General features: G+C 43.6%; 1 protein-coding gene across 2 annotated transcripts; it reads left to right on the top strand.

Moving 5' to 3' along the window:
* Nucleotides 1-209: 209 nt before the first annotated feature.
* Nucleotides 210-15778, top strand: LOC128216609 (tubulin beta-4B chain-like). Of its 2 annotated transcripts, none has more exons than XM_052923231.1 (4): nt 210-369; nt 1620-1728; nt 14270-14625; nt 14823-15778. In XM_052923231.1, the coding sequence occupies exons 1-4, from the start codon at nt 313-315 to the stop codon at nt 15642-15644; spliced, it is 1344 nt and encodes a 447-aa protein (XP_052779191.1). In that variant the 5' UTR covers nt 210-312; the 3' UTR covers nt 15645-15778. The 2 variants fall into 2 exon arrangements, with proteins under 2 accessions (XP_052779191.1, XP_052779190.1); XM_052923230.1 differs by lacking the exons at nt 14270-14625; nt 14823-15778 and adding exons at nt 5376-5731; nt 5929-6884.
* The last annotated feature ends 376 nt before the right edge of the window (nt 15779-16154 follow it).

Genomic DNA, 16154 nt, shown 5'->3' with positions numbered 1-16154 from the left:
TGCTGACAATTAAAAATTCATCACAAACAAACAAACAAACAACTGTTGCTAAGTAAACAACATGTCTATAATAAATAAATTAATGAATTAATTTAGCCTACAAGCGCTTGCTCATCGCCTGTTGTATCGTTTGGTTCCCGTATTCGCGCGCAACTGTTGCTAGGCAGCCGTGTCGCGAGGGAAACCAGCTAGATACGTGGACTGCGCCAGCCAATAATCGCTGAGCGAGCTATTTATTACTCATCGGAACGGCTGATATCATTTAGTTTAAACCAGAAGCTGAAGAGCATCAGTTCATTTTTCGAAACAAATATGAGGGAAATAGTTCATCTTCAAGCCGGACAATGCGGAAACCAGATCGGAGCTAAGGTTAGATCTTTATTTCGGCGTTAGATAATCATTTTTGCGGGCATATTTTATCTGTTATTTTCTGTGCTTCCTCATATCATACTGTACCGGTTTCATCTATTAGTCATCATGCTGTGTGAACAAAGGCAGTCAGTTTCGTGCACTTTTCAAGTCAACTATTTGTTTAATGATTTCATTGCTGGAGACTTATTAACAATAATTAAATGATTAAACCATGATATCTGCAGATGTTTCACATTTCTAAATAACATATATTATAAATTGGAAACCTCATTCTGTCAAAACTGGCGAGGCTGATAAATAGTTTGGCAATAGGCCAAGTGCACAGGACCAGGACGGAACTTAAATGTCCGCATTACATGTATCTCAATTGACATCGACTTGGGATTGCTAAGATTCTAGACGAATGTTCTCCAAAATCGATATGTACATGAGCTGCATGGCTGGTGCAAGCTTGGTGCTTAGGGGACAATCCCGGCTGATGAGTCAATCGATCCAGGAACGTCTAGTCTGCCTCATCGTGTGTTTGAAATCTTTGACTGGCATCTAGCCTTGACAGGAAATATGCAGAAGTTTCCAGTCAAAATAAAGATAAATCATTATGCGTATCGGAAGGTTTAGTACTGTTTTAGAGGTGTCTGACCTAGGACGGTAAAAAAGATTTATATGGCTCCCATGTCTGGTTGAAGCATGGGAACAGGCTAGGCAGTCTTCGCCAAACCAACCTGATTATGATTTGAAGAAAAACATTATTTTTTTTTCATATCATTCAACAGGGGCGGTTCCAGAATTTGGCGTTATAGGGGGGACTTAATATACCCCCCCCCCCCGATTCACACACACACACAGAAAAAGACTATCAACACGGGAATAAGGGGTTTGACTAATGGCTTATTTTAGTCTTAAATAGTGCATTGTTGCGTAATATGTGCATAATTTATCTACCATGTTGACAAAGACAGAGGATGTTCACTTTGACGCTATAATTATCTTATTTTTAATGTGCAGGCGGGGGGGGGGGGGATGCGCACCGGAAGAGCCGCCCCGCCCCGGATCGTATATATATAGGTATTTGCAGAACCAGTAATGCATCCAGTCATATTTGAAATCGATATATTGATGTAAAAGCATAATTAATAATTTAATGATTAATTCTGTTCTCGCCAGTTCTGGGAAATGATCGCCAACGTGAACGGTATAGACCCCATCGCTGCTTAGTTCATTCACATGATTCGTCCTGTATTTTGCAGTTCTGGGAGGTGATCTCTGACGAGCACGGTATCGACCCCACGGGCGCCTACCACGGGGACTCCGACCTCCAGTTGGAAAGAATCAACGTCTACTATAATGAGGCTTCGGGTATAATAATTTAATAATAATAATAATAATAATAAATGATGATGCTGATGATGCTGATGATGCTGATGATGATGATGATGATGATGATGATAATAATGCAAAGAGAAAATAAATAATGACATTTTATATTGGCGGAAAGACATGAATTTTCCACACAAAAATATGACCTTCATAATAAACAGCCAATGGAAAACACTGCTAACCTTTCCCAAAACTATAAAGCAGTACTCAGACTGCCTTAGGACATTTGGCATGATCTTCAAATCCTGTCATATTTAATTTATTAAAGCAGAATAATACACGTGCACTTCTAGCTTGCAGGCTGGTACTCTCCTATGATTCAACTTTGTCTGAACATGACATGGTGCAACTTGTCAGATCTTAATTGATTTGAATAATTTAGGAGTTTCCATTAATGATACGTTAGGTTCACCAATATATTCCCAGATATTGGTACTTCGGCAAACTCCAGAACGCCCGGACGTACAAATGAATTAACGCGAAATAGCAAATGTTTTAAACTCGACAGGGACTCGAATGTTAAGGGGTGTTAACTGTATATACATGTTACAGTTTTCACTGGTCAATGTGTATCGTAATATGACTATGAGTGTGAGCATTCAGAATACTTGAAAATTGTCCCTGTATAATTGTATTGTTAAAAGAATCCATTCGGAATACCTCGGCCATTTTCCATCGAAAACAACCTCTTTTATATGGGCGGTGAACGATGTCAACAATCTTATATTTATCTACGCTTTAAGTATATCGTGTAATTAATTCAATATAGTAGTAAAACGTAACGACTCTACTCTTGAAAATCCTAATTTGATTACGTATGTACAAATTCACCTCCCCGCCACCGGCAATCAATTTAAACTCGGATATACAAACTAGTTTACGAACATCCGAGTTTGTTTGCGATGGAAAATTGCCGAGGTGTTCCGAATGAAAAGAATCCTTCGACAGGGGGACACCTCTACCGCTCCCACCCCATGTAACATATTAAAACCAAAATAAAGAAACCCCCTCACATGTTGACACCTCAAGGGGAACCGCTGAAATTCTTAAGGTATACACCCTTGGCGATGCATTTGATTGTAAGCAAGTAATGTTCGCCATCAGCTGCTTGAATAATTGATACATTCAATTATATGGTTGAATAACTGAAGATAAATGGTCCTTAGAGATGGTAAACATTGTCGGTAGGAGTAAAGTTTCATGATGCGTTCAACCCGATATTGTACTGGAGTTGTATACATGGTTTAAGATGTGTCATAGCGTATATACTTCTAACAAGTGTTGGTTGCTATTTAACTACCGACTATTGCCTTTTATGGTTAAACTTAAAAACTACGAAAATAAACAAAGTGTATATCTGAGGCCCGTTTCAATATTTCAGTCGATTTTAGTTGAAATTATATAAGTGTCATATTTTGTTGCATTTTTGTGTAAATTTAACTCTCGGCAAAATGGAACATGAACATAACTTAATTAGATTTAAATAAAATGTTCACAAATATTGTTGCGTTTCTACAGATTTAAAGCTGCACTCTAACAGATATACCATTTTTACAACTTTATTGTCTTGCAAAAAGCAAATGTTTGGGTAAATATCTGTAAACCACTGATATAAGACTGCTGACAAGAGATCAGATCGCAGATCTACATATTTCCGTTCGAAAATTAATGTTATATCGCTTAAACCGTTACGAACGGTTTAAGACAAAATGCACAAATTATCCATTTTTGAACTTATATATGAAAATATGCGATCTTATTTTTCGTCAGCGGTCTTATATAACTGGTTTCCGTGGATTTTCGCAAACATTTGCTCGTTCCAAGACGAAAAGAATATTTGTCAAAACGTTCAACCTGTGAGAGTGCAGCTTTAAGATTATTGATGTTAAGACGGAGAACCATGACCAAACCGGGCCTCAGTACCTTTCTCTTATGGTAGATAAATATTCGCAAAACGAACATAACATGATACCATCTTACTTCTAGCTAATTGAAAATGTTGCGAGTCTTGAGATCAATAATGCGTCACCATGGTAATCAGGGAACCTACATTAATACCATGGCAACAGTGAGTCATCGTTTTTGAAACCTGATCGCACGTGCGATGAATTAATCTTTTAGAGCGAGCTAGAGTAATAACATCATTGTGCTTCCCATAGAAATGACGTCCCTTTAAATATGTGGTCTTAGTTTGGACACATGTTTAGTCTATCAACGCACCAAAAGTTAGTACTATATAAAATGTTAAGAGCAATATCTCATTATTTACAATTAGTGGTCAACTTTATTTTTGTCTTATAAATATTCAATAATTATCACGTTTTCCCGATTCATTAATTTTAGTTATGGATTTTATTAAGATGAGGCGGAAGATATAAAAAGTGACTGACCTGGTTCGTGAGTAGTTTACATAATATAATGTAGAACACTACAAGAACTCAAATATTGTTAGGATGTATTTACTAAAAATATGGTTTGATCTGCGACGCAGTAAGTACTGAGTACATTGATGTATTTTGAGGAAACCATTATTAAGTCCATTAGTTCTGTTAAATAACATCAAGTCGCGTTAATAAATACGTAATAATTGAGCCGCTATGTGTGTAACTCTGCAACTGCCAGCAGATGTTTGTTTTTTCAGAGAAACATTAGTAATAGCTGGCGATGTTGAAGGTCTCTGTATAAAAGATTTTATAGGCAGCCGTCTGTACGGAAATACAATCATTTTATTCAGGATTCAGATGATTTCCTCCAGCTGGTATTTTCATTCTCAAGATTATTTGAGCACTTCAAAGTTTTCTCTCGCCGCGTCATAAGTGCATTTGGTCGTAAACTGGTACGCGTGTATTTCTGTTGGAATTCCAGATGAATGCATTAATATTGTTTAAGATTTCCTCCAAAAGAACCTACGAAAAACAATTGTATAATTGAAACTTTCTTCCTCGACATGCATTTTAAACACAAAGTATAGAACAGGGGCCGTAATCATGAAACATCTAAAGTCAACTCCAGTCGATTTCTGTTTTTTTATAGTCAAATTATAAGAAATGTATCAATGTTGTTTAACGTTTAAGTATTTATTTTTTCAATGAAATTAATATATATAAAAAATTATTAAGTTTGAATAATAAATGACCATTTACATACTTAAATTAAGTGACTTAAAGTGACACTCGTACTTAAAATCAATGCATACAAATGTATAACGAACATAAATTTTGAGTGATAAACCTTTAACTACTTACTAAATAATGTATACATGGAAAACATTTAGTTACTGATAACAATATTGTAACCGTGTATTTGATAGCTCAAAACGCACAAATATTAAATGACTGGTTGGTCCTGAAAGATTTACAGTGATCGGCTATAGTCTCATAAGGTAGACAAATCGTGTTTTCTGCACATTCCTTTCAAATTTAACACGGAATCCGTCATAAGAACCTCGGTTTTTGATATTTATTCAGCCTTTTGGGTAAATTTAAACAATTGTTTAAGTTGTGGTACATCTTATTTGGGAGTTAGAGTGCATCTTTAAGTAAGGAAATGACTAGGATGCTTCATGATCACCAGTCCAGTTGTTGTTTGTATTGTTATTTTAAAGTGGCAAATTAATGTCATTTCAGGCGGGAAATATGTACCACGTGCCGTGCTCGTGGACCTCGAGCCGGGGACCATGGACTCCGTGCGCTCCGGACCGTTCGGTCAGATCTTCCGGCCAGACAACTTTGTGTTCGGACAAAGCGGCGCCGGCAACAACTGGGCTAAAGGTCACTACACAGAGGGCGCTGAGCTCGTTGACTCCGTGCTTGATGTAGTACGTAAGGAGGCAGAGAGCTGCGACTGTCTACAGGGTTTCCAGTTGACACACTCGCTCGGCGGCGGCACCGGCTCCGGTATGGGAACGCTTTTGATCAGCAAAATCCGTGAGGAGTACCCCGACAGAATCATGAACACATACTCCGTCGTACCATCACCCAAAGTAAGAGATGTTAAAGCATGTGTAAACTTGGCTAGTTAAATTGTGATAAAGCTGCTCATTAATAATTGCACTTTCATAGTTAAAAGATATATGTCAAACTTTATTTACGAGATCGAACTTTTAGCAACCATATTAAGTATTAATAAAAACACACCCAGGTGTGGTGTTAAATTTTAAACTGTGTTTTCTTATTGCAGGTATCCGACACCGTAGTAGAACCCTACAACGCGACATTGTCTGTCCATCAGCTGGTCGAGAACACTGACGAGACCTTCTGTATCGACAACGAGGCTCTCTACGACATCTGCTTCAGGACCCTGAAACTGACCACCCCTACCTATGGTGACCTGAACCATCTCGTCTCCGCCACCATGTCCGGTGTCACTACCTGTCTACGTTTCCCCGGTCAGTTGAACGCTGATCTCCGTAAACTGGCCGTCAACATGGTGCCATTCCCGCGTCTCCATTTCTTCATGCCCGGGTTTGCTCCACTCACCTCCCGTGGCAGCCAGCAGTACCGGGCGCTCACCGTCCCCGAGCTGACCCAACAGATGTTCGACGCCAAAAACATGATGGCGGCCTGCGACCCTCGACACGGCCGTTATCTGACGGTCGCCGCCATCTTCCGTGGACGCATGTCCATGAAGGAGGTCGACGAGCAGATGTTGAACGTCCAGAATAAGAACAGCAGCTACTTCGTTGAATGGATCCCAAACAACGTGAAGACCGCCGTCTGCGACATTCCACCCCGCGGTCTTAAGATGTCTGCTACTTTCATCGGCAACAGCACCGCCATTCAGGAGCTGTTCAAGCGCATCTCCGAGCAGTTTACTGCTATGTTCCGGCGTAAGGCTTTCCTCCATTGGTACACTGGCGAGGGCATGGACGAGATGGAGTTCACCGAGGCGGAGTCGAACATGAACGACCTGGTGTCCGAATACCAGCAGTACCAGGACGCAACCGCCGAGGAGGAAGGAGAATTCGACGAAGAAGACGAGGAACAGGCCGATATTGAGTAAACTTCGGCTTCCGAAGAATGATGATGTCGAACTCTAAACTGTTCATACCTGTGTTACAATCTACAGATATATAAAGCAACATTTGTTAACAAACGCTGAAAATTAAATGAACAATAAATTCTGTAATAACATCATCCGGTTTATTTAATACATGTGTTCAAGCAATACTTATATTGGTCAACTTAGCTCGTAGTGTGTCGTCTGCTTAGGATGGCAGACATATAGGGAACATGTTTTCCGGTCTCGACGTCCACGTTCACTTCGTCGTCTGTCGCATCACACTTTCATATCCGCTCTTAAAGTTGACCGTTTGCTATCACGTTTATACCAGAATGTTTATTGCGATCATATCTCAACCAACTTCAATTAACAACGAGATCGCACAAGTAACTATAGAGTTATAGCCCTCCAATTGTCAAAGTTTGACCAAATTCCTTTTGGCCGCTCTATTATTTAAAAAAAAACATCCAATCTTTACCAAATTTGGTACAATGAATCGGGACACACTTTTCCCCACTGATGTCGAATAACAGACGGAGCACACTATTAAATCCTTCAGAGTAATGGTCATTGAATTAACAAAAAAGGCCGAATCCCCTCATGCCACTCTTTAACTTAAATTTGTTTTAATATCCTCAAAACTTGATAGTGACGTCAATAGATATAGAATCTCCACAAAGTTCGATCACTAACTAGATGACATTAATAACTTTTGAGTTTTGGCCCTTGAATTGTTAAAAAATTGACCAAATTCAATCTGACCGCCACCAAACTGGAGCATCTTTATCAAACTTGGTCACAAGGTTTATGGTAATACTATCTAAACTATTTGATTTACAGCCATATCACAACATAGGCCTTGGAGTATTAGTCCTTGATTTTTTAGAAAAAAATGACCAAGTTACCTTTGACAGTTATCAACCTTGAGAACCTATACTGCACTCGGTTACAGTCTTAAAGGATATAACATCTGGAAAAATTCGATCAGTACAAGATAACTTTGTTCACAGATCGAGCAAAATGGTCAACCATTGATCGTTGAACTTGGTATACGGGAAAAAATAAGAAGGGAGTATAAGTATTAGGTCATTATTGCGGCCTCCAAAATAAGGTATGTCGAGATATGATAACAGGAAGTAAAAAAAAGACTTATCTAGAAGGAGGTTTCAGGCACGCAGGAATGAACTCCATGTTACGAAGAAGCGACGTGGACATACATTTAAGTACTAGTAGCGCATCTCGTTTTTGTAGGCATAATATTTTTTTTCGTTATTATACACTTATCTAAGGTCTCAAATTCTTGGCAATCACAATATTTCCTACAATTTGTCGGCTCCGTTCCGCAAAATATAGTTACCCACACTGTACACGTTCTCGTTCACCAGAGTGATGATGCTATGCGTACCACATACATTTATCACGATCGAACCTCTGATGAATGAGAAAGACTGTACATTGTGTATTTTGCGAAACGGAACAGAAAAAGAGAAATAAAATTATTAAAATAATTCTAATTCATATAACGTGATTATTTTCCAGGAGAAAGTACATGTATTGAGTTTACACAGACATGAGTTGAGTGACCAGAACGAAATCTACAGTTTTATAGAATTTCTTTCCATCAGACAAACATATTCGGTATTCCCCGTTTGGTGTCCATACATTTATTCAGTTCCGGTCCGCAAATCACATACATCAAGGAAACTTATTTTGCATTGGTGCAATCATAAATTTTGTAAACATAAATTCAATATCACTCGAGTTTTTTACCAAGAACACTAAAAAAGCTTAAATTTGCTCCGGCTACACGGTGTGTGTATAACTGGTTTGCCATGGTATAATCTGGCGATGTGACGTGGTACACTCTTGCGACTTAAACGGTGTGTGTATAACTGGTGTGCCATGGTATACTCTGGCGATGTGCCGTGGTACACTCTGGCGACTAACATGGTGTGTGTATAACTGGTTTGCCATGGTATAATCTGGCGATTTGCCGTGGTACACTCTGGCGACTAACATGGTGTGTGTATAACTGGTGTGCCATGGTATAATCTGGCGATGTGCCGTGGTACACTCTGGCGACTTACATGATGTGTGTATAACTGGTTTGCCATGGTATAATCTGGCGATGTGCCGTGGTACACTCTGGCGACTAACATGATGTGTGTATAACTGGTGTGCCATGGTATACTCTGGCGATGAGACGTGGTACACTCTGGCGACTTATATGATGTGTGTATAACTGGTGTGCCATGGTATACTCTGGCGATGTGCCGTGGTACACTCTGGCGACTAACATGGTGTGTGTATAACTGGTTTGCCATGGTATACTCTGGCGATGTGCCGTGGTACATTCTGGCGACTTACATGATGTGTGTATAACTGGTTTGCCATGGTATACTCTGGCGATGTGCCGTGGTACACTCTGGCGACTTACATGATGTGTGTATAACTGGTTTGCCATGGTATAATCTGGCGATGAGACGTGGTACACTCTGGCGACTTATATGATGTGTGTATAACTGGTGTGCCATGGTATACTCTGGCGATGTGCCGTGGTACACTCTGGCGACTAACATGGTGTGTGTATAACTGGTTTGCCATGGTATAATCTGGCGATGTGCCGTGGTACACTCTGGCGACTAACATGGTGTGTGTATAACTGGTGTGCCATGGTATACTCTGGCGATGTGCCGTGGTACACTCTGGCGACTAACATGGTGTGTGTATAACTGGTTTGCCATGGTATACTCTGGCGATGAGACGTGGTACACTCTGGCGACTTATATGATGTGTGTATAACTGGTGTGCCATGGTATACTCTGGCGATGTGCCGTGGTACACTCTGGCGACTAACATGGTGTGTGTATAACTGGTTTGCCATGGTATAATCTGGCGATGTGCCGTGGTACACTCTGGCGACTTACATGGTGTGTGTATAACTGGTGTGCCATGGTATACTCTGGCGATGTGCCGTGGTACACTCTGGCGACTAACATGGTGTGTGTATAACTGGTTTGCCATGGTATAATCTGGCGATGTGCCGTGGTACACTCTGGCGACTAACATGGTGTGTGTATAACTGGTTTGCCATGGTATACTCTGGCGATGTGCCGTGGTACACTCTGGCGACTAACATGATGTGTGTATAACTGGTTTGCCATGGTATAATCTGGCGATTTGCCGTGTTTCACTCTGGCGACTTACATGGTGTGTGGATAACTGGTTTGCCATGGTATACTCTGGCGATGTGCCGTGGTACACTCTGGCGACTTACATGATGTGTGTATAACTGGTTTGCCATGGTATACTCTGGCGATGAGACGTGGTACACTCTGGCGACTTATATGATGTGTGTATAATTGGTGTGCCATGGTATACTCTGGCGATGTGCCGTGGTACACTCTGGCGACAAACATGGTGTGTGTATAACTGGTGTGCCATGGTATACTCTGGCGATATGCCGTGGTACACTCTGGCGACTTACATGATGTGTGTATAACTGGTGTGCAATGGTATACTCTGGCGATGTGCCTTGATACACTCTGGCAACATACATGGTGTGTGTATAGCTTGTGCCGTGATACACTCTGGCGACATACATGGTGTGTGTATAGCTGGTGTGCCGTGGTACACTCTGGCGACATACATGGTGTGTGTATAGCAGGTGTGCCGTGGTACACGCTGGCGACATACATGTAGTGTGTATAGCAGGTGTGCCGTGGTACACTCTGGCGACATACATGGTGCGTGTATAACTGGTGTGCCGTGGTACACTCTGGCGACATACATGGTGCGTGTATAACTGGTGTGCCGTGGTACACTCTAGCGACTCACATGGTGCGTGTATAACTGGTGTGCCGTGGTACACTCTAGCGACTCACATGGTGTGTGTATAACTGGTGTGCCGTGGTACACTCAGGATACTTACATGGTGCGTGTATAACTGGTGTGCCGTGGTACACTCTGGCGACATACATGGTGTGTGTATAACTGGTGTGCCGTGATACACTCTTGCGACTCACATGGTGCGTGTATAACTGGTGTGCCGTGGTACACTCTGGCAACATACATGGTGTGTGTATAACTGGTGTGCCATGGTACACTCTGGCGACTCACATGGTGCGTGTATAACTTGTGTGCCGTGGTACACCCTGGCGACATACATGGTGTGTGTATAGCTGGTGTGCCGTGGTACACTCTGGTGACATACAGGGTGTGTGTATAATTGGTGTGCCATGGTACACTCTAGCGACATACATGGTGTGTGTATAATTGGTGTGCCGTGGTACACTCTGGCGACATACATGGTGTGTGTATAGCTGGTGTGCCGTGGTACACGCTGGCGACTTACATGGTGTGTGGGTATAATTGATGTGCCGTGGTACACTCTGGCGACTTACATGAAGTGTGTATATCGGATGTGCCATGTTACAATCTAGCGACTCACATGAAGTGTGTACATCTGGTGTGCCGTTGTACACTCTGGCGACTTACATGAAGTGTGTATAACTGGTGTGCCGTGGTACACTCGGGCGACTCACATGAAGTGTGTATATCTGATGTGCCGTGGTATACTCTGGCGACTTACATGGTGTGTGTATAACTGGTGTGCCGTGGTATACTCTGGCGACTTACATGGTGTGTGTATAACTGGTGTGCCGTGATACACTCTGGAGTCTCACATGTTGCGTGTATAACTGGTGTGCCGTGGTACACTCTGGAGTCTCACATGGTGCGTGTATAACTGGTGTACCCTGATACACTCTGGCGACTCACATGGTGCGTGTATAACTGGTGTACCGTAGTAAACTCTGGCCACTTACAAACATGATGTATGTATAACTGGTGTGCCGTGGTACACTCTGGCGACATACATGGTGTATGTATAACTGGTGTGCCGTGGTACACTCCGGTGACTCACATGATGTATGTATAACTGGTGTACCGTGGTACACTCCGGTGACTCACATGATGTATTTATAACTGGTGAGCCGTGGTACACTCCGGTGACTCACATGATGTATGTATAACTGGTGTGCCGTGATACACTCGGGCCACTCAGATGGTGCGTGTTTAATTGGTGTGCCGTGGTATACTCTGGAGACATACATGGTGTGTGTATAACTGGTGTGCCGTGGTATACTCTGGAGACATACATGGTATGTTTATAGCTGGTGTGCTGTGGTATACTCTGGAGACATACATGGTGCGTGTATAACTGGTGTACCGTGATACACTCAGGCGACTCACATGGTGCGTGTATAGCTGGTGTACCGTGGTATACTCTGGAGAAATACATGGTATGTTTATAGCTGGGGTGCCGTGGTATACGCTGGAGACTCACATGGTGCGTTTATAGCAGGTGTGCCGTGATACACCCAGGCGACTCACATGGTGCGTGTATAGCTGGTGTGCCGTGGTATACTCTGGAGACTCACATGGTGCGTGTATTACTGGTGTGCCGTTGTACACTCTGGAGACTTACATGGTGCGTGTATAACTGGTGTGCCGTTGTACACTCTGGAGACTCACATGGTGCGTGTATAACTGGTGTACCCTGATACACTCTAGCGACTCACATGGTGCGTGTATAACTGGTGTACCGTGGTACATTCTGGAGACTCACATGGTGCGTGTATAACTGGTGTGCCGTTGTACACTCTGGAGACTTACATGGTGCGTGTATAACTGGTGTGCCGTGGTACACTCTGGAGACTCACATGGTGCGTGTATAACTGGTGTGCCGTGGTACACTCTGGAGTCTCAAATGGTGCGTGTATAACTGGTGTACCCTGATACACTCTGGCGACTCACATGGTGCGTGTATAACTGGGGTGCCGTGGTACACTCTGGCGACTTACATGGTGCGTGTATAACTGGTGTGCCGTGGTACACTCTGGCGAGTTACATGGTGCGTGTATAACTGGTGTGCCGTGGTACACTCTGGCGACTTACATGGTATGTGTATAACTGGTGTGCCGTGGTACACTCTGGCGACTTACATGGTGCGTGTATAACTGGTGTGCCGTGGTACACTCTGGCGACTTACATGGTGTGTGTATAACTGGTGTGCCGTGGTACACTCTGGCGACTCACATGGTGCGTGTATAACTGGTGTACCGTGGTACACTCTGGCGATTTACATGTTGCGTGTATAACTGGTGTACCGTGGTACACTCTGGCGACTCACATGGTGCGTCTATAACTGATGTACCCTGATACACTCTGGCGACTCACATGGTGCGTGTATAACTGGTGTACCCTGATTCACTCTGGCGACTCACATGGTGCGTGTATAACTGGTGTGCCGTGATACACTCTGGAGACTCACATGGTGCGTGTATAACTGGTGTGCCGTGGTACACTCTGGAGTCTCACATGGTGCGTGTATAACTGGTGTGCCGTGATATACTCTGGAGTCTCACATGGTGCGTGTATAACTGGTGTGCCGTGATACACTCTGGAGTCTCACATGGTGCGTGTATAACTGGTGTGCCGTGGTACACTCTGGAGTCTCACATGGTGCGTGTATAACTGGTGTGCCGTGGTACACTCTGGAGTCTCACATGTTGCGTGTATAACTGGTGTGCCGTTGTACACTCTGGAGACTCACATGTTGCGTGTATAACTGGTGTGCCGTGGCACACTCTGGAGACTCACATGTTGCGTGTATAACTGGTGTGCCGTGGTACACTCTGGAGTCTCACATGGTGCGTGTATAACTGGTGTGCCGTGGTATACTCTGGCGACTTACATGTTGCGTGTATAACTGGTGTGCCGTGATACACTCTGGAGACTTACATGGTGTGTGTATAACTGGTGTGCCGTGATACACTCTGGCGACTCACATGGTGCGTGTATTACTGGGGTGCCGTGGTACATTCTTGAGACTCACATGGTGCGTGTATTACTGGGGTGCCGTTGTACACTCTGGCGACTTACATGGTGCGTGTATAATTGGTGTGCCGTGGTATACTCTGGCGACTTACATGGTGTGTGTATAACTGGTGTGCCGTGATACACTCTGGCGACTCACATGGTGCGTGTATTACTGGTGTGCCGTGGTACATTCTTGAGTCTCACATGTTGCGTGTATAACTGGTGTGCCGTGGTATACTCTGGAGTCTCACATGGTATGTGTATAACTGGGGTGCCGTGGTACACTCTGGCGACTTACATGGTGTGTGTATTACTGGTGTGCCGTGGTACATTCTTGAGTCTCACATGTTGCGTGTATAACTGGTGTGCCGTGATATACTCTGGAGTCTCACATGTTGCGTGTATAACTGGTGTGCCGTGGTACACTCTGGCGACTTACATGGTGCGTGTATAACTGGTGTACCGTGGTACACTCTGGCGACTTACATGGTGCGTGTATAATAATTGTGGTACATCTTATTTGGGAGTTAGAGTGCATCTTTAAGTAAGGAAAGGAAATGACTAGGATGCTTCATGATCACCAGCCCACTTGTTGATGGTATTGTCATTTTAAAGTGGCAACCTGATGTCATTTCAGGCGGGAAATATGTTCCACGTGCCGTGCTCGTGGACCTCGAGCCGGGGACCATGGACTCCGTGCGCTCCGGGCCGTTCGGTCAGATCTTCCGACCAGACAACTTTGTGTTCGGTCAGAGCGGCGCCGGCAACAACTGGGCTAAAGGTCACTACACAGAGGGCGCTGAGCTCGTAGACTCCGTGCTTGATGTAGTACGTAAGGAGGCAGAGAGCTGCGACTGTCTACAGGGTTTCCAGTTGACACACTCGCTCGGTGGCGGCACCGGCTCCGGTATGGGAACGCTGTTGATCAGCAAGATCCGTGAGGAGTACCCCGACAGAATCATGAACACATACTCCGTCGTACCATCACCTAAAGTAAGAGATGTTAAAGCATGTGCAGACTTGGCTAGTTAAATTGTGATAAAGCTGCTCATTAATAATTGCACTTTCACAGTTAAAATATATATGTCAAACTTTATTTACGAGATCTAACTTTTAGCAACCATATTAAGTTTTAATAAAAACACACCCAGCTGTGGTGTTAAATATTAGACTGTGTTTTCTTCTTGCAGGTATCCGACACCGTAGTGGAACCCTACAACGCAACATTGTCTGTCCATCAGCTGGTCGAGAACACTGACGAGACCTTCTGTATCGACAACGAGGCTCTCTATGACATCTGCTTCAGGACCCTGAAACTGACCACTCCAACGTATGGTGACCTGAACCATCTCGTCTCCGCAACCATGTCCGGTGTCACTACCTGTCTACGTTTCCCCGGTCAGTTGAACGCTGATCTCCGTAAACTGGCCGTCAACATGGTGCCATTCCCGCGCCTCCATTTCTTCATGCCCGGGTTTGCTCCACTCACCTCCCGTGGCAGCCAGCAGTACCGGGCGCTCACCGTCCCCGAGCTGACCCAACAGATGTTCGACGCCAAAAACATGATGGCGGCCTGCGACCCGCGACACGGCCGGTACCTGACGGTCGCCGCCATCTTCCGTGGACGCATGTCCATGAAGGAGGTCGACGAGCAGATGTTGAACGTCCAGAACAAGAACAGCAGCTACTTCGTTGAATGGATCCCCAACAACGTGAAGACCGCCGTCTGCGACATTCCACCCCGCGGTCTTAAGATGTCTGCTACTTTCATCGGCAACAGCACCGCCATTCAGGAGCTGTTCAAGCGCATCTCCGAGCAGTTCACGGCTATGTTCCGACGTAAGGCTTTCCTCCATTGGTACACTGGCGAGGGCATGGACGAAATGGAGTTCACCGAGGCGGAGTCGAACATGAACGACCTGGTGTCCGAATACCAGCAGTACCAGGACGCAACCGCCGAGGAGGAAGGAGAATTCGACGAAGAAGACGAGGAACAGGCTGATATTGAGTAAACTTCGGCTTCCGAAGAATGATGATGTCGAACTCTAAACTGTTAATACCTGTGTTACAATCTACAGAGATATAAAGCAACATTTGTTAACAAGCGCTGAAAATTAAATGAACAATAAATTCTGTAATAACATCATCCGGTTTATTTAATACATGTGTTCAAGCAATACTTATATTGGTCAACTTAGCTCGAAGTGTGTCGTCTGCTTAGGATGGCAGACATATAGGGAACATGTTTTCCGGTCTCGACGTCCACGTTCACTTCGTCGTCTGTCGCATCACACTTTCATATCCGCTCTTAAAGTTGACCGTTTGCTATCACGTTTATACCAGAATGTTTATTGCAATCATATCTCAACCAACTTCAATTAACAACGAGATCGCACAAGTAACTATAGAGTTATAGCCCTCCAATTGTCAAAGTTTGACCAAATTCCTTTTGGCCGCTCTATTATTTAAAAAAAAACATCCAATCTTTACCAAATTTGGTACAATGAATCGGGACACAATTT

Source organism: Mya arenaria, chromosome 14 (assembly GCF_026914265.1).
Source record: "Mya arenaria isolate MELC-2E11 chromosome 14, ASM2691426v1".
Lineage (NCBI taxonomy): Eukaryota > Metazoa > Mollusca > Bivalvia > Myida > Myidae > Mya > Mya arenaria.
The sequence above is the reverse complement of the archived record's forward strand: the minus strand, read 5'-3'. Positions and strand labels throughout refer to the sequence as shown.

Coding starts and splice junctions, on each gene's coding strand:
- LOC128216609 (XM_052923231.1), top strand. CDS start 313: ATGAGGGAAATAGTTCATCTTCAAGCCGGACAATGCGGAAACCAGATC. Junction 370..1,619: donor GAAACCAGATCGGAGCTAAG/GTTAGATCTTTA, acceptor TGTATTTTGCAG/TTCTGGGAGGTGATCTCTGA. Junction 1,729..14,269: donor CTACTATAATGAGGCTTCGG/GTATAATAATTT, acceptor ATGTCATTTCAG/GCGGGAAATATGTTCCACGT.